General features: G+C 36.7%; 1 protein-coding gene across 1 annotated transcript in view; it reads right to left on the bottom strand.

The window, feature by feature from the left end:
- Positions 1-24,363, bottom strand: part of MRC1 (mannose receptor C-type 1) — a 71,448-nt gene that overhangs the window by 4,288 nt on the left and 42,797 nt on the right. Inside the window, exons 16-28 of the mRNA XM_070726467.1 lie at positions 23,744-23,785; positions 21,436-21,599; positions 19,951-20,018; positions 18,239-18,339; positions 16,493-16,635; positions 14,675-14,795; positions 13,418-13,572; positions 11,796-11,898; positions 9,233-9,462; positions 7,543-7,708; positions 6,982-7,131; positions 1,820-1,936; positions 13-180 (exon numbers count right to left, since the gene is read on the bottom strand). Coding sequence (XP_070582568.1) covers positions 13-180; positions 1,820-1,936; positions 6,982-7,131; positions 7,543-7,708; positions 9,233-9,462; positions 11,796-11,898; positions 13,418-13,572; positions 14,675-14,795; positions 16,493-16,635; positions 18,239-18,339; positions 19,951-20,018; positions 21,436-21,599; positions 23,744-23,785 — 1,728 coding nt within the window. The remainder of the gene's footprint in view (positions 1-12; positions 181-1,819; positions 1,937-6,981; positions 7,132-7,542; positions 7,709-9,232; positions 9,463-11,795; positions 11,899-13,417; positions 13,573-14,674; positions 14,796-16,492; positions 16,636-18,238; positions 18,340-19,950; positions 20,019-21,435; positions 21,600-23,743; positions 23,786-24,363) is intronic.

The raw sequence follows: 24,363 nt of genomic DNA, 5'->3' as shown, positions 1-24,363 counted from the left end.
CACATTACTTACTTTTTGGTTTTTTGCAGATATATCCCATATATGAATTGCAATAAACATTACTCCAAAACCCATTTGAAGCAAACATTTGTACACAATGTTCTTCATTCTGACTTGAAGGTTTTCCCATGTTCCAGTTGACAAAGTTCACAACTGAATTGTCAATCCATAACCAATCATCTAATTTGGGGTTAGAAAATACACCAAGATAATCAGCTCTAGCAATGTCTTCCTTCCTCCTTCCTTCCTTCCTTCCTTCCTTCCTTTCTTCCTCCCCTCCCCACTCACTCACTCACTTGCCAGTACTTAACTTACTGATTTTGCTTACTTACTTACTTACTTACTTACTTACTTACTTACTTACTTACTTACTTACTTACTTACTTACTTACCTGGATCAATTAAAAGACCGCTAGGTTTAAACAAAAATAAAGAATTTCAATCATGTACCTTAGCGTTATGCTACAGTTATTAGAAATTTAAATTTGTTTTAATTTCTAAAAGAAATAAAGCAGGGAGACTCTTTCCTGACCAGGTATACATATCGTAGTAGAATTTGGAAATTACCCTTTTCCTTTCCCAATTTAATAAAATGATGATGTTATTGATTTTTGTTGTTGTTTTTCATTCAGGATTACATAATTAGGCAGAACAAAATCATATGCCAATTTTTTAAATCACAGTTTTAAAATTTGTCATATTGATGAATTCATAAATGTACAAAGCCATGAATCATAATTTACAAAGAACAAAGTTGGATTTATACATTACTTTAAGGCAAAAGTATTTTTAAGACAGTCCTCTTTTTGTGTACTGTATAACATGCCAAGTGTGGATGCAAAAACATTAGTGGGCCAGGACCAAATAAAAGGGTGGTGGGGGATTGAACTAGAGGCATCATTGGGGCAGCAGACAATGAAATATCCATGGCAATATCACTTTGCAAACTGTGCCTCTTTCATATTTGCAATATCACATACAATGGTAGATCTTCAGTTGTTATAAAATAATACATTATCTCATTTCTTTGAAATGTCATCTTATTATGAAACAAGGGATTATAACAGAAATAAATTTGATGTGATGTCATGTTTTTTATTTATTTATTTACTTATTTAAAAATTTTACATGGGCGACCACTCCATCAGTGACTCTGGGCAACTTACAAAAAATAAAAACCCAATATAAAAACAATAAAAATAATAATCCCCTACCACTACCTCTCTTTAAATGTAAGTTATATATAATTAAAGTCATATTAAATACTTCGGGGGGACGGGACTCTCAGTGTACTCTACAAGCTTTTAGGGATCAGATAAAATTTGTTCCTCAAAGCCAAAACCAAATGTCCTTTTACTGAAACATAATGGGCAAATCTGCTCATTTTGTATTTAGATGCATTATTTTTCCAGAGCAGGAGATGTAAAATGCCCTGTAGTGTATTGAAACTGAGCCGTAGTTTCAAATCCCCCCCATAATCAGTGAAACATTTTACCATACATGCACACGCACATACACATATATCCCTAATGATTACTTTATAAATAATCCAGCACCGACTCATCTGCCAGTTAATCTAAATAATTTAATAATGCATTAGAATGTGACTGTGTGAAATATGTCAAATATGCTTTTTATTATTTTCTAACTATAAATTTTGAGTTATAATTAGAAGTCATGTCAATGTCTACATTTTATCTGTTTTTCTCATTTTTTTACATATAATCAAACCTTATTTGGTACTTGCCAGAAGGTTCATCTCTGATTATAATAAAATATTCACAATACTAAAAGCGCTGAGCTTAAAATTCAAATATACCATTTAGATTTTTGAACATTCCTATCCAAAATCCTTGGGATTTGCTTTCAAGATTTTCTGTCAATTCTGTTAGAAAGTTTGCTTCGGCTGTATCCATTACTGAAACCAAAGAGGCATCTGTAAAATAAAAATAAAACAAATAAAAATCAGCAAACATGCTCAGAGAAAAAAACTACTTGAATAATTTTTGGCCCGTAACAAGTTGAGTAGCTAATTAAAAGAAAGTTTTTGTTTAGCATCAAAACATATTTTTTCTTTGATTCCCTATTATGTAGGGATACCCTGATCAAGCCAATCACTCACATTTTCAAATGAAGAACACACATCATACTATTCCCTCTCAAGAAATAACAAAATGCAGAAAATAAATAAATAAATGAATAAATAAATGAATAAATAAATGAATAAATAAATGAATAAATAGATAAATAAATAAATAAATAAATGTGTGTGGAAAACAATCAGCTCAGCAAATCTGAAAGGCTTTAAACTAAAATTGGAAAGGCAGAGAACCAATCTTTAGGATCTTTAGGACCTAATCATAAGCATAAGTCCCAAGACAACTAATCAAACAGTGAACTAGAGAGTAGTGAGAAGAAAGGGGAACTCACATACAAAGCAGGAGAAATAGGAAACAAATGCAGGGTTGGCCACAAAGGACTCAGATGACTATACATTAATGCTCAAATAGAAACAAATAGGTCATATCCTAGTGCATGAGGTCAAGTTTATTCATTTATTTATTGATTCAATTTTTATGCCGCCTTTCTCCTTAGACTCAGGGCGGCTTACAACATGTTAGCAATAGCACTTTTTTTAACAGAGCCAGGCTATTGCCCCCACAATCCGGGTCCTCATTTTACCCACCTTGGAAGGATGGAAGGCTGAGTCAACCTTGAGCCGGTGATGAGATTTGAACCACTGACCTTCAGATCTACAAGACAGCTTCAGTGGCCTGCAGTACAGCACTCTACCTGCTGCGCCACCCCGGCTCATTATGGTATGGTATGGTATGGTATAGTTGCTATTATTGAAACTTGGTGGGATGAAATTCATTACTGGAATGTACTACTGGATATAAATTGTTCAAAAGAAACTAACTAAAGACTAGAGGGAGTTTTATTTATTTGTTTATTTATTTATTTGTTTGTTTGTTTATCTATTTATCTATGCCACCCAATCCTGAAGGACTCAGGGCAGCTTACAACTATATAAAATTACAATATAGTTATAACAACAATAAAAAGAAGTCAAAAATAAAAGGATTTAATTAATAAAACCCTAGCTAAAACTCGTATTAAGACAACTCCACAACATACATACATGCCATTCATCCACAGTCATAATTATACAGTTGGTCAAGCTGGTTGTTAACTTAGGGCCCCCAGGCCTGCTGGCATGTCTTTATGGCCTTACGAAATGCCACCAGGGTGGAAGCAGTATGGACATCAGAGGGGAGTTGATTCCATACAGCGAGGGTGGCAACAGAGAAGACTTTCCCCCAAAGTCTTGCCAATCTACATTGCTTGGCTGATGGGACCTGGAGGAGGCCAACTCTGTGTTCTCTAATCGGAACTATGTGGCAAGAGACGGTTCCATGGATAATCTGGCTCTGAGCCATATATAACCAACACCTTGAATTGTGCCAGTGCAGCTCAAAGAGAATAGGTGTTATATGGGTGTACCTAGGTACACCCATGACAACTCTCGCGGTTGCATCTTGGACAATTTGGAATCTCCTAACACTCTTCAAGGGTAGACCCATGTAGATCACATTGCAATAATCAAGACGGGAGGTGATGAGGGTCTGAGCGACTGTGCACAGAGCCTCCTGGACCAAATAGGGCCGCAGTTGGTACACAAGGTGAACCTGGGCAAAAGTCCCTCTGGCCACAGCTGAGAGATGGTGGTCAAGGTTCAGCTGTGGGTCCAGGAGATCACCCAAGTTGCAGGCCCTATCTACAGGTGTCAGAGTTTCTCCCCCTCCCCCAGCACAATGGATGGACAGATCGAATAGTCCTTAGAAGGAAATGCCCATAGCAACTCGGTCTTGTCTGGGTTGAGAAATCACTTCAGGATGAAATCCTTTTTGAATATACATGGGTTATACAAAATGAAAAGGAAATGACACTGCATACATATATATCAAAGGCCGGACAACAAAGCACAAAAGGTATTAGAAATATTTTATTATTATTATTTATTATTATTATTTATTAGATTTGTATGCCGCCCCTCTCCGAGGACTCAGAGTCACTTAACTAAGGTATGCGAGAAACACATGATAGTAGTTATCTAACCTAGCCCTTGCAAGCAATGAGAAAAACTTACTCACAAGCAAGTCCCCCTTTAAAACAGGAAAGAAACTCATTTTTCACACTGGATAGACCAACCAAAAATCACAAAGCAACATTTTCCCCCTTCTGAAACAGGCACAAACCATCTCTGTTCACATGGGAACTCAAGATAAAAAGCCCTTCAATGATTAAGCAAGCAGAAACAGTCCCTATTCACAGCTGCTGAAGCAAATTCACTTCCTGTTAATTCCCAGCAGGCAGACTCACTTGGCATTCAAATACAGATAGTCCCGACAAATCTGGTCCTGGCAAAGGAACCTGACTTGATTGATGTACACCTGAAAATGAACAGTTGTCTGCAACAACAGGCCATTTCCAACTCCCTACTATTTATTTCCCAGTCCAGGAGTGTGGCTGGCTAGTGTCTACAACTTCTTTCCCCTGAAAATCAGCTTATTGCTTTATGTTGTTCTCCTCTCCTCTCTACACATACGCACACCTAGGAGAGGCATGGGCTCCATCTGCTCCTCCCACTCATTTGTCTCAAGCCCTGAAGACAGGTGCCTAGCTACCTGGAGGTGGCCAGAAGGCCCCAGCTCTTCATTTGCATCTGCTTCTGCTTCCTCATCTTAGTCTTCCAAAGGCTCATAAACTGACCCAGGCTCCTCATCAACTTCCTCCTTGCCTGACTCTGCTGCTTCTTTTGCAGCAGCCAATAGACCATAACAGTTGTAATCAGGGATGTTAACAAATTCTGCAGTAAGTGGGAGATTGAGCAGGTTTCTGATAGAATTAGCAGACAGCTTTGACATCCGAAAGATAGAGAAGGGAACTAAACATTCATCTGCGGAGTCTGCGGAGAAGGGCGGCATACAAATCCAATAGATAGATAGATAGATAGATAGATAGATAGATAGATAGATAGATAGATAGATAGATAGATAGATAGATAAGTAAGTATTAATTCTTATGAGCAGAGATGAAATGATAGAGGGAATGAAGTTGTAGCAATTTTGGAGGAGAATGACAATGCCATATTGTAATTGAGCATAACCCAATCACAAGTAATAGAACAAAATCAAAACAGGGTCTTAGACTTTAAGAAAGCTTACTTCAATAAACCAAGAGAGCTTAAGTATTATATGGGTGGAAATCCTAAAGGGGAAAACAAGCGAAGAAGCTTGGGAAATCCTTTAAAAAATGAGATTATAAAAGTCAAACATAACACAATATCACAAAAAAAAACCCAAGAGATCCCAGGGGAAACGATCTTGATTGCATAAAGAACTCAAATTGACAAACTGAGAAAAAAGAACAAAGATTTTTTTTTTAATGGAAAGATGGACATATAACTAAAACAGAAGATGAACAAATAGGCCAAACCTGCAAAGATAAGATCAGGAAAGCTAAGGTTAAGAATGAACTAAGACTTGTAACAAATGTCAAAAATAATAATAAAACAATATTTTAAATGTAAGAAACAAGAAAAAGGCAAGGAAGTGATCTGTCAACTAATAGGAGAAGATGTCAAGGAGGTGATGGATAGCAGAAGAAAGTAGAACTTTTTAATTCATTCTTTGTATTTATCTTCATGCAAAAAGGAAAAAAAGTTTAATCAATCAAGAGGGATACCATAAAAAATAGATTGGGAATCAAAATAGGCAAGAAAATAGTAACCTATCCACTCTAGTGAAGTTAAATCACCAAATCACCAAAATCAGATTATATTCCAGAGTTCTGGAGCAGCTGTCAGACATGATCTCAAAACCATCACGATCAAATATTTTTGAAAGCTCCTGGAGCATGAAAGTTTTAGCATACAAAAAAGGGGAGTAGTGAATGTAGGAAACTACAGACCAACCAGTCTGATATCAATACCTAGGAAAATCTTCAAGATAATCAAGCAACAAATTTGTGAGCATATAGAAATATTGACAGACTTGAACAATGGACTCTATCCAACAAAATGCAATTCAGTGAGAAAAGGTCCTGTACTTAGGCAAGAAAAACCAAATGCACATGTATAAGTGGCACCTGGCTCAAATATGGTAACTATGAAAGGAATGTTGTGTTTTTGTAGGCTACCATTTAAATATCAGCCAGCAGTGCACTGCCGGTATTAAAAAAGCCAAAGTAATCTTAGATTGTCTCAATAGAGGGACAGTTTCAAGATCACATGAAAAGATAGTAGTACTTTATATTGCGCTGGTGAGACCACATTTGGAATATTGCATCATGTTCTGGTCACCACAATTTTTAAAAAATGTTGAGATCCTAAAAAGAATGTAGAAAACAACAACAAAGGTGATAATGGTCTGAAGGCTAAACCATAAATTTTGGGAACTAGGTATGTTCATCCAACCCTGGATTAGGGATATAGTACAGCTGTACTTTAGTCAGTCCATTAAGTAAATTTAACACCACTGTAACTAGGATGTTTCCTGGTTCATCTAGTACTTGAGGACCTGTCACAGAGAAGTCAGGATTGCCCTATTCTCCAAAATATCTGAAGGCAGGACAAGCGATAATTGATAGAAGATCATTAAATAGAGAACTAACCTAGAACTAAGGAGAAATTTCCTGACAGTAAAAACAATAAATCAATTGAATGACTTACCTCTGGAAGTTGAGAATGGCAGCTTTCAAGAAGAGACTGTTCCAGAATTCTATAAGGTCTCCTTCTCAAGTAGGGAGTTGGACTAGAAGGCCTCTAAGATCCCTTTCAATGCTATTACTCTATGTTTTATGGGATCCACATCCTTTCTATTAAAATACTTGCAAATCTTAGTATTTCTTCAATAATTATTTCTTCTACTTGCTTTAAAATAAAGTCACGTATTATAATTAGTGAATGGTAACCCTTACCTAGTTGTAAACAAGCTAATGATGCCTTTGGCCAATTCATCTTCGATGAAGCTTCAAAATGATAGCAATGACCACGGAATGGAATCCAAGATTTATCCACTGCAACTGGGCAATTTCCTGGTTCTTGAGGTGGTACAGTAGGTGGAAGCACTGTTTTTAAAAAAGCAATACAATTTTTAATTCTAATTAATTTATTGAAATATTATTATGAGGAACCTTGTCAAATCCACAGTGTTTTTAGTAAGCATTCTTGTTCTTTTTTACATTTTTTATGTTACTGTTAATTATTTTTTAATTTTACACCAACACAGGGCATAACATAGATTTTTAATTAGGTCATTGTGGTCACTATCTTCACATTTCTACAACAATACCCTCCCTAATTCACAATATGCACTTGTGGGTATACATCTATTCCTAATATGCTCTTTTTTTTTTGGCACACACTCATTGACACCAAATACTTAGATCACATGAAAGCAAGCGGCATGTGAAAAATAATTGTGTTCCACTCTGTAGAGTAGTCTTTTAAGAAAAATCTTGACCTATTCTTTAAGTTACCTTTGGGGTATTTGCACAGAGGAAAATACTTCATATTGCATGAATCTGTCTTCCAGGTCCCATCCAAGTCCATATAAACGCAGCCAAATTTTTGTTTTGGTTCATTTGCTCCCCATTTAGTATACTTCATCCGGAACTTATCAATCCATATGTATTGCCCACCAGTCTAAAAAAAACCAACCAACCAACCAACAAAAAACACATATTGAATGAGAGGCTTGAGATACACTAATCTGAACACATTGGGCTGATCTAGGAATGTTACATTATTCATTCACTAGAAATAGATCCTATCAGAATTTAGTCTTTTTTTTTTTCCAGTAACAACCACAATCCAATCCGAAATACAAATAGTAAAGTAAATGCAACGTAGGTTAGTTTTTATGGATGATTTCACAACAGCACTAAGACTTCATGTTTGCTCTTCATGAACCAAGAAAAGCATTTGACTTCAAATTCCAGTTCCCAATAATTTTGCCAAATTCCAGTTCCCAATATCATGAAGTCACATAAGTTTAGCTCATTAGTAACCTCTGACTTGATTAAAAGTTTTGAGTGGTGGAAAGAACAACAACTGATAGATAATTACCAGCACCTTGAATTCTACCTTTCAGAATAAGATTATTTTATCATTTAGACTGTTCTGAGAATCCACACACTATATATGCATGTTTGAACCTGGCCACTAAGACTGTTTAACAAATAAATGATTAAAAATACTAGCAAATTACCAATTTGTTACAGGATGGAATTCAAGGTGCTGGTAATTACCTATAAAGTCCTACATGGCTTGGGACCAAGAAATCTGAGAGATCACCTTTCCCCAAAAGTTTCTATCTGTCCAATTGGATCAAATAGGATGGGCATTCTACAGATCCAGTCAGCCAAAGAATATCAGCTGATGGAGACTGGAAACTGAGGGGTTTTTTTCTGCAACAGCCCTTGCTGTGTAGAACAGCTTTCAACTCGAGATTAGAATGGCCCCAACTCTATTAGCTTTCTGCAAAGCTTGAAAGACCTGGGTCTGCCCCTGAGCCTTGCCTCCTAGATGTTTATGTTTATGTTTATTTAGATTTGTATGCCGCCCCTCTCCGCAGACTCGGGGCGGCTATTGTTAACAGGCCACATGTTAGACATCTTTATGTTTTTTAGCCTTTTAATGACTTTTACTGTTTTTGTTGTTTTAAAACATTTTTAGATAGATAGATAGAATTCTTTATTGGCCAAGTATGATTAGACACACTAGTGTGTATGCTCCCAGGGCATGCATTTGTCAAGAATCATGAGGCACAACACTTAATGATTGTCATAGGGGTCAAATAAGCAACAAGGAAACAATCAATATTAATAAAAATCTTAAGGATACAAGCAACAACTTAAAGCCATACAGTCATAAGTGGGAGGAAACGGGTGATAGGAATGATGAGGAAAAAATAGTAGTAATAGTAGTGCAAACTTAGTAAAAAGTTTGACAGTGTTGAGGGAATTATTTGTTTAGCAGAGTGATGGCGTTCAGGGAAAAACTATTCTTGTGGCTAGTTGTCTTGGTGTGCAGTTCTGTGTAGTGAGGGTAGGAGTTGAAACAGTTCATTTCCACTGATCTGTCGCCCAAAATTAATAGCATATTCTTGAATGCTCCAAAATAAATAAACAAATAGAAATTTGAATAGATGATACAAGTTGTATTTACCTGATTACTGTTGAGGCCAAGCCACACAATCCTTTTTTGTTTTAATAATTTTAGCCAGAGATATGAGACGCCAAAGGGATCTAAAATGCTAGCAAGACTCGAGTCTCTCCTTTCACAACTTTTTTTTGCATCTTCCCATGTCATTTTGGCTTCAATGATGAAGTAGCTGCTATTTCTATAACGGAAACGCTGCTCTGGGGTGGTAGATGGAAGAAAAGAGTATTTGGGATCTAGAAAAGAAAAACAAACATTGTAGGTCTCTTTTCAAAACTATGAAGTCATAAAATGCAAAATGAGGAAAACCCATTTTAGACGTACAATGGAAATAATATTTGTAGTAAATTGACATTTGTTTTGGGAAACTGAATCCTTTGGGATTGGGCGGCATAGAAGTCGAACAAATAAATAAATAAATGTTTTGTTTTGTTTTTATTTCATGACCGAATAATAAATGTGACACCTCCACACTTCTTAGCTGGACTAATGCAATTCATTCTGCATGGGATTGTCCTTGAAGATCACTCAGATATTACAGTTAATCCCAACTGCAGCATCTTACATAGTGGATTTAACTCAGTTACCTCTTTGCTTTAAGAGCTAAACTAATTACTAAGCACAATTCAAGATGGTAATTGTCACTCTTAAAGCAGTGCATGAATCAAGACTTAAGTATCTTTGCAATCATTTGCTCTGAATAAAAGTTCACCGGTCTGATGAGATCTGATAGCTTTAAGTCTCATCATCAAGGACCACATATGTCAAGGCGTGTCAAATTAGCATCGTCACAGCATCATCATGTGATGTAGCATGACTTCCCCCCTCACTAAACCAGGCATGGGAGTAGACAGTTTGTGATGCATCGGGCTGACAGGCCAAGAGTTTGCCACCCCCTGACATAGGAGAACATTATCCCTGGTAAAATCTTTTCTCTGCAATAGCATACACTCTTAGGTTAAAGGCTGCCCCATCCTTGCTCACAAAATAAATGAAGTACAGGCAGTTAGCAACTGATGGAATTTTACATGAACGTATTGTGCATTTTGACTTTATTATTGCATTAATCGATAATATGTTATGCTTCTCAGTCATTTTTCAAATGGAGAGGCAGGTCTAAATAAATAAACCCCTAATTATTGTTCCACACCATATTTATGCTCTGAGTTCAAAAACCATCATGGTCTTGTTGTTGCATTGAAACATTGGAGGGAAAAGGTGGAGATATTTAAATCTGCGCCGGCTGGAAGGGTTGGGAGTGGGAGGTACTGTTCTTCAGTGGTTCTCCTCCTACCTCTCCGGTCAGTCGCAGTCGGTGTTAGTGGGGGGTCAGAAGTCGACCTCTAGGTTGTTCCCTTGTGGGGTGCCTCAGGGGTCTGTCCTCTCCCCCCTGCTATTTAATATCTACATGAAACCACTGGGTGAGATCATCCAAGGGCATGGGGTGAGGTATCATCAGTACGCAGATGATATCCAGCTTTACATCTCCATCCCATGTCCAGTCGCAAAGCAGTGGAAATGATGTGCAGGTGCCTGGAGGCTGTTGGAGTTTGGATGGGTGTCAACAGACTCAAACTCAACCCTGATAAGATGGAGTGGCTGTGGGTTTTAAGGGAAATTACTAACCCCCTCAGAGAGGGTCTGCAACCTGGGTGTCCTCCTCGATCCACAGCTCACATTAGAGAAACATCTTTCAGCTGTGGCGAGGGGGGCGTTTGCCCAGGTTCGCCTGGTGCACCAGTTGTAGCCCTATTTGGACCGGGAGTCACTGCTCACAGTCACTCATGCCCTCATCACCTCAAGGCTCGACTACTGTAACGCTCTCTATATGGGGCTACCTCTGAAAAGTGTTCAGAAACTGCAGATTGTGCAGAATGCAGCTGCGAGAGCAATCATGGGCTTCCCTAAGTATGCCCATGTTACACCAACACTCCGCAGTCTGCATTGGTTGCCGATCAGCTTCCAGTCACAATTCAAAGGGTTGGTAATGACCTATAAAGGCCTTCATGGCATCGGACCAGAATATCTCCGGGATCGCCTTCTACCGCACGAATCCCAGCGACCAGTTAGGTCCCAAGGAGTTAGCCTTCTCCGGGTCCCGTCGACTAAACAATGTCGTTTGGCGGGACCCAGGGGAAGAGCCTTCTCTGTGGCGGCCCCGACCCTCTGGAACCAACTCCCCCCAGAGATCAGAATTTCCCCCACCCTCCTTGCCTTTCGTAAGCTTCTTAAAACCCACCTCTGTCGTCAGGTATGGGGGAATTGAGATATTCCTTTCCCCCTAGGCCTATACAATTTATGCATGGTATGTTTGTGTGTATGTTCGGGTTTTTAAATAAGGGTCTTTTAATTATTTTAAATATTAGATTTGTTATATGTTGTTTCATTATTTTTGTTAGCCGCCCCGAGTCTACGGAGAGGGGCGGCATACAAATCTAATAGATAGATAGATAGATAGATAGATAGATAGATAGATAGATAGATAGATAGATAGATAGATAGATAGAGTATGTTTTTCCTCTCAAAAAGAAAAAAGAGGTGAGGAAGCAAAAATAGACAAAATACTCACTAACGTCGGTTTCACATATGTATGCTCTTGTATAGTAGCAATAACTATTTCTCCAAAAGCCTGCACTTTTGTAAGGAAATGCCTTCATTATAATACAATCTTCCTATATGAAATCAAAAACAATAAACATTGAAAGTAGTATGAATAAACTCCTTAATTCCTCAATCATACCAAATTAGTATCAAACAGAGAAAGTTGGTGGACAAGGTTATACGTAGTCCTCAATCTACCATCACTTATTCAGTGATGATTATACATCTCTGATATATAATAAATGATTATACATCATACATCTCTCCATGTAGATCAGTTCCATTGAGCACATTTTCTGCTTTACTTTAAAGTAGAAAAAAATGTGATGGACAACAACAACACCAGATGGATTCAAAACAGGCTAACCAACCACATTCAATGTCTAATGCTCAATGGAACTGCATCTGCATGGAGAGATGTATACCCCAAGGCTCTGTTTTAGGCCCAGTCCTCTTCAACTTTTTAATCAATGACTTGGACGAGGGGGTAGATAGGGAACTCATCAAGTTTGCACATGACACCAAACTGACAGGAATAGCCACCACTCCAGAAGATAGATGCAAAATACAGAAAGATCTTGACAAACTTGAACATTGGGCGCTTTCTAACAAAATAAAGTTTAATGGTGAAAAAAGCAAAGTTCTATATTTAGGCAAGCAAAACAAAATGCACAGGTACAGTATATGTAGTACATTGCTCAACAGTAGTAACTGTGAGAGGGATCATGGAGTCCTACTGGACAAACATTTAAATATGGGCCAGCAGCGTGCAGCAGGTGCCAAAGTAGCCAACACAGTTCTAGGCTCCATTAACTGAAGGATAGAATCAAGATAACACAAAGTGTTAATACCACTTTATAATGCACTGGTAAGGCCACACTTGGAATAGTGCATTCAGTTTTGAGTTGAGACTCTAGAAAGAGTACAGAGAAGAGCAACAAAGATGATTAGGGGACTGGAGGCTAAAACATATGAAGAACGGTTGCAGGAGCTAGGTATGTTTAGTTTAATGAAAAGAAGGACCAGGGGAGACATGAATGCAGTATTCCAATATCTCAGGGGTTGCCACAAAGAAGAGAGAGTCAACCTATTCTCCAAAGCACCTGAGGATAGAACAAGAAGCAATGGGTAGAAACTAAACAAGGAGGGAAGTAACTTAGAACTAAGGAGAAATTTCAGACAGTTAGAATAATTAACCAGCGGAACAGCTTGCCTCCAGTAGTTCCAGAATGCTCCAACACTAGAAGTTTTTAAGAAGATGTTGGATAACCATTTGTCTGAAGTAGTGTCTAAGCAAGAAGTTGAATTAGAAGGCCTCTAAGGCCCCTTCCAATTCTGTTGTTGATGTTGTTATTGTTGTTGCTGCTGCTGATGTTATTGTGGTTGTTGTTATTATTTAGAAACAATCAAAACAAAACAAACAAATAACCACTAATAGTTCCGCATTAAATTATTTTGCCCAGTCTTGTTGCTTTCTTTCTTCTAATCATGTGCCTTTAATTTCAGACTCATGTAACAGAGGTTGAGAGGAAAAAGACAAAGCAAGGAAATTGGGAGTTTTCAGATTCCCTCCTGTAGTCAAATACCTACGCTGTTTGGTCCATAACTTAGTGGGAATCCTTTATCCCAGTTTGTGTAGCTGAGCCCTCTTCCACTTGTCCAGAGATACATTTGATCCTGATTGATGTCATTTAATCCTGTCCATAGATCAATTTGGAATTCATTTAAATGGAAAGTGAGAAAGGCTAAAAATAAAAAGTAATGGAAGAAGAATGTGATCAGAGAAAGTAGACATACCTAACTTTTGGGACAGAAGGAAACCAAAGCAAATACTTCATTAAATAAAGAATTTAGTTTGTAAATGAAGTAAAACATTGAAAAGTAGACTTAAATAAATCCATAATAAGTATGTGAAATAGTCACTGAAGTCTGAAATTCCACTGAGATACTGCTTTTAGATACAGTAATTTGCTATTATTAACCCAATGAGCTAAAGATTTTATAAGCACATTTATTTATGTATTGATTAAAATATTTTAATATCCCTTTGATCCTAGTGCAATACAACTGAATCATAAAATATGCATGGGTGTGTTATCAATGTATATAGCATCTCAATCACAGAAGCCACTCTAAATGATTTACACATTTATGACTGCAAAAATTTGTAAATATTATGGCTATGTAAATACTTGGAAAGTGATGCACTTGAGTGTTCAAGAGCACTTACTGTATAAAGCATATTTTTTCCAAATAGTTAAAGCAGCCGTCTCTTTCTCAGGACTGTTCCTAACTGTCTTAGCATGAATAGCCAACAGGGAAAATGCAAAGCAAGTAACAGGTATATCCCCCACCCCAGCCCTTTGCTTTTAGTATAAAAGGGAACATCTAACATCTTGTTGTTGTGAGCCACCCCGAATCTTCAGAGAGGAATGGCATGCAAATCTAAATAATAATAATAATAATAATAATAATAATAATAATAATAATAATAATAATAATAATAATAATAATAAAAAACTTTCTTCTGTAATTTCTATGAATTCACAATTTTCCATTTTATCTTAAAGATGGAAAATGACTTTTACAACTATAATTGTTTTGGGACAAGCACAGGTTTACCATTATGTCTATGTAATAATAAGAAAATCAGAAAGGAAGAAAATAGTAGTAATAAGGAGGGAAATATGAATTAAGATATTATAACTTCTCAGTTCTGAGTTCAAACTACATATAATGGTCAGTTGGTTTCATCAACGGCATATTTGTCCCATAAAACATAACCAAAGATGATATAAAATATCACAAATAAGTAAACTTTTATTAATTGATAAGGTGATTATATACCTTGTATCCTTTTATTGAGTATTGTAACCAGGTTTCCTCCATATTCTTCCTTCTGACAATCTTTCCGTGCATTTTTCCAAGATTTTTGCTCAGCTTGATTAGATCCAAAGAATTTGTAGCACTTTTTAAAAAAGAAATCCAAGTGCAAGGAGAGAGACAAATACAATTAAAGGTTTGTTTCATTATCAATTTTTTAAGAAATGTACTGTATGTGGTCCTAGAGAATAAAAGCAACAATAAAATACAATTTAAAAATCAAACAGCCAGGAAATAACCAACAGTTAGAAGTCAACACATTACCCATTTTTGCCATCCTTTTTGATCCAAAGCCTGAGAAGGGAGATTATCAAGATGGAGACCACACAGATCTCATCTGGGAGGGTCTTCTAGAGGAGTGTTTCCCAACCTTGGCATTCGCTGGCTGGGGAATTCTGGGAGTCGAAGTCCAAATAGCTTCAAGTTGCCAAGGTTGGGAAACCCTTTTCTAGAGAGCAGTGCTTGCAACAGACAGGAATCTCACAATTTCTTTTCTAAGTACATTCATCTGGGTTTTGAGTAGCAGCATCTAATTCTTGATTAATCGTTAGATTTTTAACCCACCTTACTTTATAAGTAACTCAAAGTGGAGAACATTCATATTACTTCTTGCTCCTCTTATTTTGCCCACAACAGCAATTCTATGAGGCGGATTGGGCTGGGCTTATATTATAAAATTAATTATATTGATTGATTTTGAAAAATTGGATCCGACTGGTGCTTGGAAATAAACATGTTGCAGGCAGTGAAGCTCTACCAAATTTTTACTACCACAATGTGGGCGTGGTTTATGCATTTTCTTTCAACATCTTTCAGTGCAAATTGGCTGCTCTAGGGTGGAGCTCCAATTTCGCTACCCCACTGTGTTCCCTCCCATCTGGGCAGTAGCCCATCCCTGATTGCAGGGCTGTCAAACTGATGCGTCACAAGCAGGCCATGCCCACCCCAGCTCCATGTAGGGGGGGGTAAAGTTGAGAAATGTCATGTGACTCAACATGATGCTGCAAGTTTGACACCCGTGCTGTATTGGAAAATAAAAAAAGACTCCAGAAAACCACTTGGACAATGTGTTCCCTTATTGTTGCCAAATCAACCACAGGAACTGATATTGGCACCCGTGGATTGAGGAGCAAAGAGAGTCAAACCAATAACAAGGCAAGCCTTATCTTTTTTTCATTTATGCATTTCATTGGTGTACACATGGATGAAAGGGACTGAGCCTGCGGGATAATAATGTTACACTACTTCTGCCATTTCAGGAACAGTAGCAACTACCTTCCAACTATTTTGTGAATGACACTGGGTCTCAGGTTCAATGTGAAGGAACCCTTGCAATTATTTGTAAGAAAGGCTTTGGAAGATGGTGTGTGTGTGTGTGTGTATGTGTGTGAAGAGATGCTGCCTAGGGAACTGTCAGATAAGAAATAACATGACTTTAGCTGAATAGTGGGCAGAGCAAGAGGCTTGGAAGGTTCTTGTCCAATAAAGGTGAAAATAGAAGAATTGTACTTTCAGATTTGAAAGATTGTGCTAGTGTAGTTTTACCATAAAGTAGAATTAGTTTATTTGGTCATGTGTACTGTGTAGTTCACATGGTAATGCTAATAAGATTTTACTTTTATGTCAAGTACATATGCAGAAAATTCATCGGTGATGCCATCCTATCAATGCATTTATTTTAATTTTTTTAAAAAACCCTTCCATAAAATGTCCCTCTCTTCTTGATATTTTTTTTGTTTCTTTGAGTGACTCTTTTTTTAAAAAAGGAAATAATTACTATACCTTATTTTCAAACAAAAGCCAAGATTCAGGGCATCCTCCTCTAATGGGCGGTGGTGTGGGAGCAATAGTTGCATTGACTGAGTTGTTATGTCTTTCACATATGAAAGAATTTGGGTAGCCACAATTTATATCATTCCAAAGTCCTAAGCAAGAAAAAAAATGGTTGACTACAGAGTGGTTAAACAATCCAGAAGATGTACGAAACTTTGTAACCAAAGTCCTAAACATTTCTAATGTGTCACGGCAATAGCTAAAACCAAATGCCAGCTCTAACTTCATGAGCTGCTATTGCATCCATTGGCAGACAAAGAGATTATTAGAGGAGAATTTATCTAGAAAATCCACAAACCTGGACTCATCTGTGCTAGAAGTGTATATTGGTGGGTGTCTCACAAGACAGCATTGTCTCCAGATGCCTCTTAGCCTTCATATTACTCAGACTGTCTAGTTTGCATAAATTGTCCCATTTTTGGTAAGGAATTCTTTCCTTTCTATTTTATTTGCTATTAAACATAACATTATTTTAGTTCTTAAGAAACTACTGGAGAGATACAGGTTAAGGCTGACTGACTAATGGAATTCCAGATTCTATATCCATATATTCTGAACTCAGAGTAGTACCCACTTTTTTCAATGAAGAAGAATTCACATTTATTGCTGAACAAAAAAAGAACATTTATTATATATAGTAGTTGTCATCACAAACCATCATAGCCAGACAAACTGTGAATCCTACCAAGAATTTCTTACTACTATCGTACCATTATTTCCATGTACAACAATTATACTTTCTTCAAATATATGTTATACATGTTCTGTTCGGAAATGCTGCAAAACAAAACGTCTCCTACGGGGGGATGCCTTATATTAGGCCTTATATTAGGCAATTCTATGAAGCCTCTCCTATGTCTTACTTTCGGGAGTGACTTATTTTTGAGAAAACAGGGTAAAAAGACATTTAAAACAAAACAAAACTGTTGGCAAAGTAATTTGAAAGACTATATGACCAGAAGATGAAACAAAATCTAACATAACAATCACAGTACTGAAAAATCAATCAATTTCTTTCTTCAGCCAATCAGTCTATTCTAAATTCCTTACAGATTTGGGGAAAAAGTCTAAACTGGCCATCCAATCTATAGAAGCGAATTTCTTAAAAATGGCAAGTTTCAAGCTTTTGAACAGGAATCCGAGCATGTTCCTTGAGTCACATTCAAATAACATAAGCATATTACTATTGCTTTACTATTACTATTAATAGTAATACTATTACTATTACTACTATTACTAATTACTATTACTAAGACCATTGGTGATATAGATGCACTGTGGTTAACCAGACTGTATGTAAACCCCAGACATCTCTATTGATTAACTTGGTAGTCACAGAATATATAGAAAACCAGATTTCACAGCTACTCCTGGTGTACCTAATCTCCAATTGCAGCAGTTAAATAAATCCAGTTAAAATACTGTTACTCAGATGACCAAATTAGGAAAATGAAATTTGTCCAAACAGAGCAGCAGCTAAACCAAAAGGAAATATCACAATTACCTTTAAGCCTAAGGAAGAACTACCACTAGTAAAGGTCAAACATTCAAGAAAATGTGAGAAAGCCTTGCAAAAAGTGGAGAAGACAGACTACATCGAGAAGTTTGTCAGCATTACTAAAACCATGAATTTTATCATGCATACAGAAATACATTTGAAACTAGTATTATATATTAGCAAACCACATACTGTACCTGTAGAGCTGTAAATGACCACACAGTTTTCATCATTGTTTGCAAAGTTAGGTTCATGGGGTGCCCAGGCAACGTATTGGACAGGAGTTCCATCCATCCAGCTTTAAGACAAGTTAACATATTATTGTCAATCAGTATAAAAGTAAAGATCCCATTAGAACATAAGAAGAGCCATGCTGAATCAGGCCAAAGCCCATCGAGTCCAGCATTCTGTGTCACACAGTGGGCCACCAATTGTTCATGGGGATCTTAAGCAGAAAGAGAAGGCAAGACCCTCCCTTTCCATTGACCCCCAACAAGTGGTACTCAAGGGAATCCTGCCTGCCTCAACCAACAGCACTTGGACATCGATTTCAATAACTATCTATATGCTTGGCATTCATGAATCTGTCTAATCCTGCCTTGAAGCTATCAAGGCTGACAGCTGCCACGACCTCTTCTGGAAGTGAATTCCATAAACCAACGCCCCTCTGGGTGAAGAAATATTTCCCTTGATTTGTCCTCACTTTCTTACCTATGAGCTTTAGAGAGTGATGCCATTTCAGGAAAAAAACTGGTCTTGTGTTTAGTTGTATTGGTGTGCAATGCTCTATAGCGTAATTTTGAGTGTAGGGTTTGAAACAATTTATGTTGAGGATGCGAGGGGTCAGTAAATATTTTCACAGCCATCTTTTTGACTCATGAAGTATACAGGTCCTCAGTGGAAGGCAGATTGGCAGTAATTATTTTTTTATGCAGTTCTGATTATCCTCTGAAATCTGTGTCTGTCTTGTTGGATTGCAGAACCAAACCAGACAGTTATAGAGGTGCAGATGACAGACTCAATGATTTGTCTATAGAACTGTATCAACAGCTTCTTGGGCAATTTGAGATTCCTGAGTTGGCACAGAAAGAACATTCTTTGTTGTGATTTTTTGATGACGTTTTTGATGTCAGGTGGCCATTTTAGGTCTTGAGATATGATAGAACCTGGAAATTTGAAAGTCTCTATTGTTGATACTGTGTTGCCTAATATTGTTAGAGGTGGTCAAATGGGAGGTTTTCTCCAAAAGTCTACCATCATTTCTATGGTTTTGAATGTGTTCAGTTCAAGATTGTTCCAGTGACACAATGAGGCTAGTTGTTCACTTCACATTTTTATGAGGTTTCATCTTTGTCTTGAATGAGACCAATCACTGTTGTATCATCTGCAAACTTCAATAGTTTAACAGATGGATCGTTAGAGATGCAGTCATTGGTATATAAAGATAAGATAAGTCGTGAGAGCACACAGCTTTGGTGGGGTATCTGATATGATTTTACCTACCTTTACCTGAAGTTTCCTGACTGATAGGAAGAGGAGAGAAGCAACCTAGATAGAACTAAGGAGAAATTTCCTGAATTTTAGAACAATTAATTAGTGGAACAGCTTTCCTCCAGAAGTTGTGAATGCTCCAACACTGAAAGTTTTTAAGAAAAGATTGGACAGCTATTTGTCTGAAATGGAATAGGGTTTCCTGCCTCAGAAAGTGGTTAAACTAGAGGACCTCCAAGGTCCCTTTCAATTCTATTATTCTGTTACTTCCTGCATGGAGTAATAAGGACAATATGTCAAGTGAACTAGTCCAAAGTACTGGTCTTTCCAAGATGAAAATCCTTATTATCCGTACGAGGATAACAAAACAAGCAAAAAGATATGCTGCAATAAAATGCAATCTTTTTAGTTTGCTTACCTGGTTACTTTATCAAGGCTCTGTTGCAATCCTATGTAATAACTAGTCACCAGTTCATTTTGCAAGATCTAAAAAAATCAAAACAGAAGGCCATTATATATATTTGTAACATGTGAATTATGTCTCAAGCAAGAATATATTAAGCTTTAAGAATTTATTTTAGAAATCAAACACTGTTACTTTAAGGGGGGGATATAATAAAAGTTCCTAATAATCCAGTTATTAGCTCCTAAATAATTTGTATGACTCTGTGATTCAAGGTGGAGTCAAGACAACTGAATGGAGTTGAGCGTTCACTGGTTATTAAACACCGCAACTCCAGCCATTTTTTCTTATATTCCATAATATGGATTTTTGTAACTTTTAGCGATGGCCATTGCTTAATCACAGATATACTTGATAAAATTTTGGTTCTTCCCAGCTCTAGCAGTTCCTGTTTATCAAACCAGATAAAAGCAAGAAGCAGATTATTTTAGCAGAATGATTTCCCCAATTATGCAGAGAAACACCTTAAGGAGATTTTTTAAAAAAATTATAAAGACTGGAATAGAATCTCTTGCTTGAGCAGAGGATTGGATAAGAGATGTATGACTTGTTGGGCATAAATGTAAATCTTAATAGGTAAATATTTGCCAGATTTTAATTGCAATCATAAAGCAGAACTTGTCAGGATCCAATATTTGTTAAGCTAGCATTTTTCTCCTTGAATAAAAAAATATAAACATAACTATTTTTCTAAAATGGTATAGGCTTTCTTGCTTGAGCAGGAAATTGGGCTGGAAGACTTCCAATGTATTTCTCAATTCCTTTTTTCTGTTTTTCTGTTATTCTATTCTGATTAAGAGGAATGGCTTTCTTATGAAGATATTCAATAAATGTTGGAACATGAGGATGCCTAAAGCATTTTGCCAACTAAATGGGATTTTGGCTGGAGGAGCCCCAGCTCATTTTATAACAGAGCTGATGGAAATGTGGATGAGGAGCCACCAGGAAACCCTAAGCTTTATCATGGGATGGAGAGGCTCCTCTTACTAGGACTGGCATGGCTCCAAAAATGGAACCCATATGTTAACTGGCAAAAGAGAAAGAAGAAAGCTAATGCATATGAAACATAGACCTAACCATTCATTCATTCATTCATTCATTCATTCATTCATTCATTCATTCATTCATTCATTCATTCATTGGATTTATATGCCACCCTCTCCGAGAACATGTCTGATTTAAAATATTTTGATATGAATAATTGTAGAATAGATACAATTTTTATGCAATTTAAATTTTAATTCAGTAATGGGAAAAGCTCAAATATACTCATTTTACTCCATAATGCAGATTTTGTGCTACAAATTTATGAAGAAGGCTATGGTTATTGTAACTGATCAAGAACCACTGTTTGACAGCCACAGGAATCCCTTAAATAAAAATAAGCAAATAATGCACATTCCTTGTCCTCATATCAGAAATAATAAGTGAATGTCTTACATATTTCCAGATAAACTTCCTTTCAGTGTTATCTTCAATGACAAGCAAATCTCCAGACTTTGTTTTGCAAAATGCACGTGCATCTTGCATTGGAAATTTATCGGTGTTGAAATAATATTGCTTGTCTTTATTGATGAGCCAGCCATCAGTAGTAAATGAATAATCTATGAGAAATATTGTTTGTTTGTTTGTTTTATTTTCATTCCACATTCATTACTTAGTAACTTAAGGCAGTGAAGATACACAATACTCTCATATTCTATAGTCCCAACCCGCCAATCAATGAGCAAACAGTCTTCAATATTACAAATGTAATCAATTTCAAAACTGTCACTAGGTGATTTGGGATATTCTCTTTCAGTCCAACTTAATTTATAGGATTATTGTGGTGATAAATTAGGAGACCACCCCATCCCCTGTACACTAGAGCAAAATTTATAATATAATATAAACAGGCAAGGTGGAATTGAGCCTTTTCTTCTTGCATTACAGCTAATTGCAGATTGAGACTCTCCAATTTGTTAGAAAATGATAACAGAACAATAGAATAATGGAGTTGGAAGGGACCTTGAAGGTCCTTCTAGTCCATCATCTGTTAAGGAAGGAAATCCTATACTGGTGATGGCGAACCTTTTTTTGGTTCACGTATCAAAAGTGGGTGAGGGGAGTCATGAACTTGTATGCCCACAACCATAATTTTATGTGTGGGGAGGGGGGCCTGCGCATGCATGCATGGCCACTATCCCCTGCTTTTGGCACACGATGGCACACCCATTTTCCACTATCTCCAGGCTTCAGAGCCTTCCTAGGAGCCTGGGGAGGGCGAAAACAGTCTTCCCACCCACTCTGGAGTCTGAAAACAGCCTGTTTCCTGACTCCCATTGTGTCCAGAAGGCCCGAAAATTAGCTGGCCCGGACACCCATGTGTGCCAAACCTGAGCTCAGGTGCCCATCGATATGGCTCCACATGCCACTTGCAGCACACTCGCATGCCATATGTTCATCATCATGGTCTTATAACATTTCAAACAAAGAGCTGTCTAATCTGTTTTTAAAAACCTCCACTGATAACTTCTGAATACAAGCCTTTCCAGTAATTATTTTGTCAGTAAATTTCTCCTTGATCAGTTTTCATCCATTGCTTTTTTTCCTGTCCCTAGGTGTTTGGGAAAATAGATTGACCCCCATTTCTTTACGACAGCCCCTCAAGTATTGAAACACTGCTATCATGTCATCCCAGTCATTCTTTTTAATAGACTAGACCAATTCCTGTAACCATTTTTCAACTTCGTTGCTCTTCTCTGCATTATTTCTAAAATCTCAACATCTTTTTTTATATCGTGATGACCAAAACTGGATGTAATATTTGAAATGTGATCTTACCAAGGCATTATAAAGAAGTGCTAACACAGCATATGTTCTGGATTCTATCCCTATTAATTCAGCTTATGATTGTTGGCTTTTTTGACAGCTACAACCTACTGCTGGTTTGTATTTAAGTGACTGTCAAGTGGGATATCTAAATCCCCCTCACAGGTACTACCATTAGGCCAGATACCACGTATTCAAAACCTGTGCATTTCTTTGTTTTTTCTTTCCTAGATGAGAACATTATTTTTCTCACCATCAAATTTCATTTTGTTAGATAGGGTTCATTGTTTAATACAATCAAGTCTACGGAGAGGGGCGGCATACAAATCTAATGAATAATAAATAATAATAATAAGATCCTTCTGGAATATAACCTATTGTCTCTCTAAAAATTATGTAAAGGATTGTTTCTTCTGGAAGTGTTTGTTCCTTACTATATTCAGTTTGGATGAACTCTTTTTTTACATTGTTTGGAGTTTCTCAATTTGTAGGTTGAGCCTCATAGTATCTAGACTTGTCTGTTTACTTTTTCTTCAAGTAGTTTATTTAGTTTACATTTGGTCGATGTGTAATTTGGGTCTTCTATAGACATGAATACATACATGGAACATATTATGCATATCACAACAATGTCAATGGTTTTTGTCCATGCCTATGTTTTATCAATAAATTTTCAAAAAATTTAAAAATTCCAAAAATTCAAATGAAACACTATTTTTCACTATTTTCAGCCAACAATACCATCACCAAATTGCAACAAACCAACATGTCAATGTATAAACTATGACATCATTGTGCTGCCTTTACATACTTGTGTCCTATATTTTACATGGCATTTGCATGATAAAGCTAAAGGCCCACATTTCCTCAAGAAGACAATGTTAGCTTTATCATTTAGCTTAGAAACATTTTGTCACAACAAGCCATAGAAACATACTTGGAAGGGGTGGTTTTGTTGGTTCTGGCTTTAGTTGCACACCTGAAAAAGAAAAGTTGAAGTAAAATCTCTATTAAAAGGACAAAATGGAATGGCATCATACTTTTATTCTAATAAATTATTGAGGTAAGGTGTCATTGGTGAACTTGTGTCTGCACTTTCCTCGATAAGGTTTTATGGAAATGGGTTGCATTATTTTCTTCTAAGACTGAGCAGTTACCAAAGCTACCTAGCTGGCTTTCTACTAACAGATTCCCAGTTTCTAACTTGGCACCTTAACCATTACATCAAACAGCATCTCTTAATTGAATTATCATAAATTAAATAAATGTTTCAAAAGTATTCCCTCAGTATTTAAAAATTGTAATTTTAAAAGACATAAAAATATAACAGGTTTAATGACTCAAGCAAAGATTTTAGCTATAACAGTATCCTGGCTAACTAGGTTATAATCAAAAAAATCTACAAATAGCTATTTTCTCCTACTGCTGCTCTCTGGGAACATTTAATGAGAATTATCCGTATCCTACATGACTAGTAACAAGTGATTTTTTAAAAAACATTAAATATTTACAGTTTCCACACCCCTGTTGTAACAAAATATCAACATAATTTCAATA

Source organism: Erythrolamprus reginae, chromosome Z (assembly GCF_031021105.1).
Source record: "Erythrolamprus reginae isolate rEryReg1 chromosome Z, rEryReg1.hap1, whole genome shotgun sequence".
Taxonomy (NCBI): Eukaryota; Metazoa; Chordata; class Lepidosauria; order Squamata; family Dipsadidae; genus Erythrolamprus; species Erythrolamprus reginae.
The sequence above is the reverse complement of the archived record's forward strand: the minus strand, read 5'-3'. Positions and strand labels throughout refer to the sequence as shown.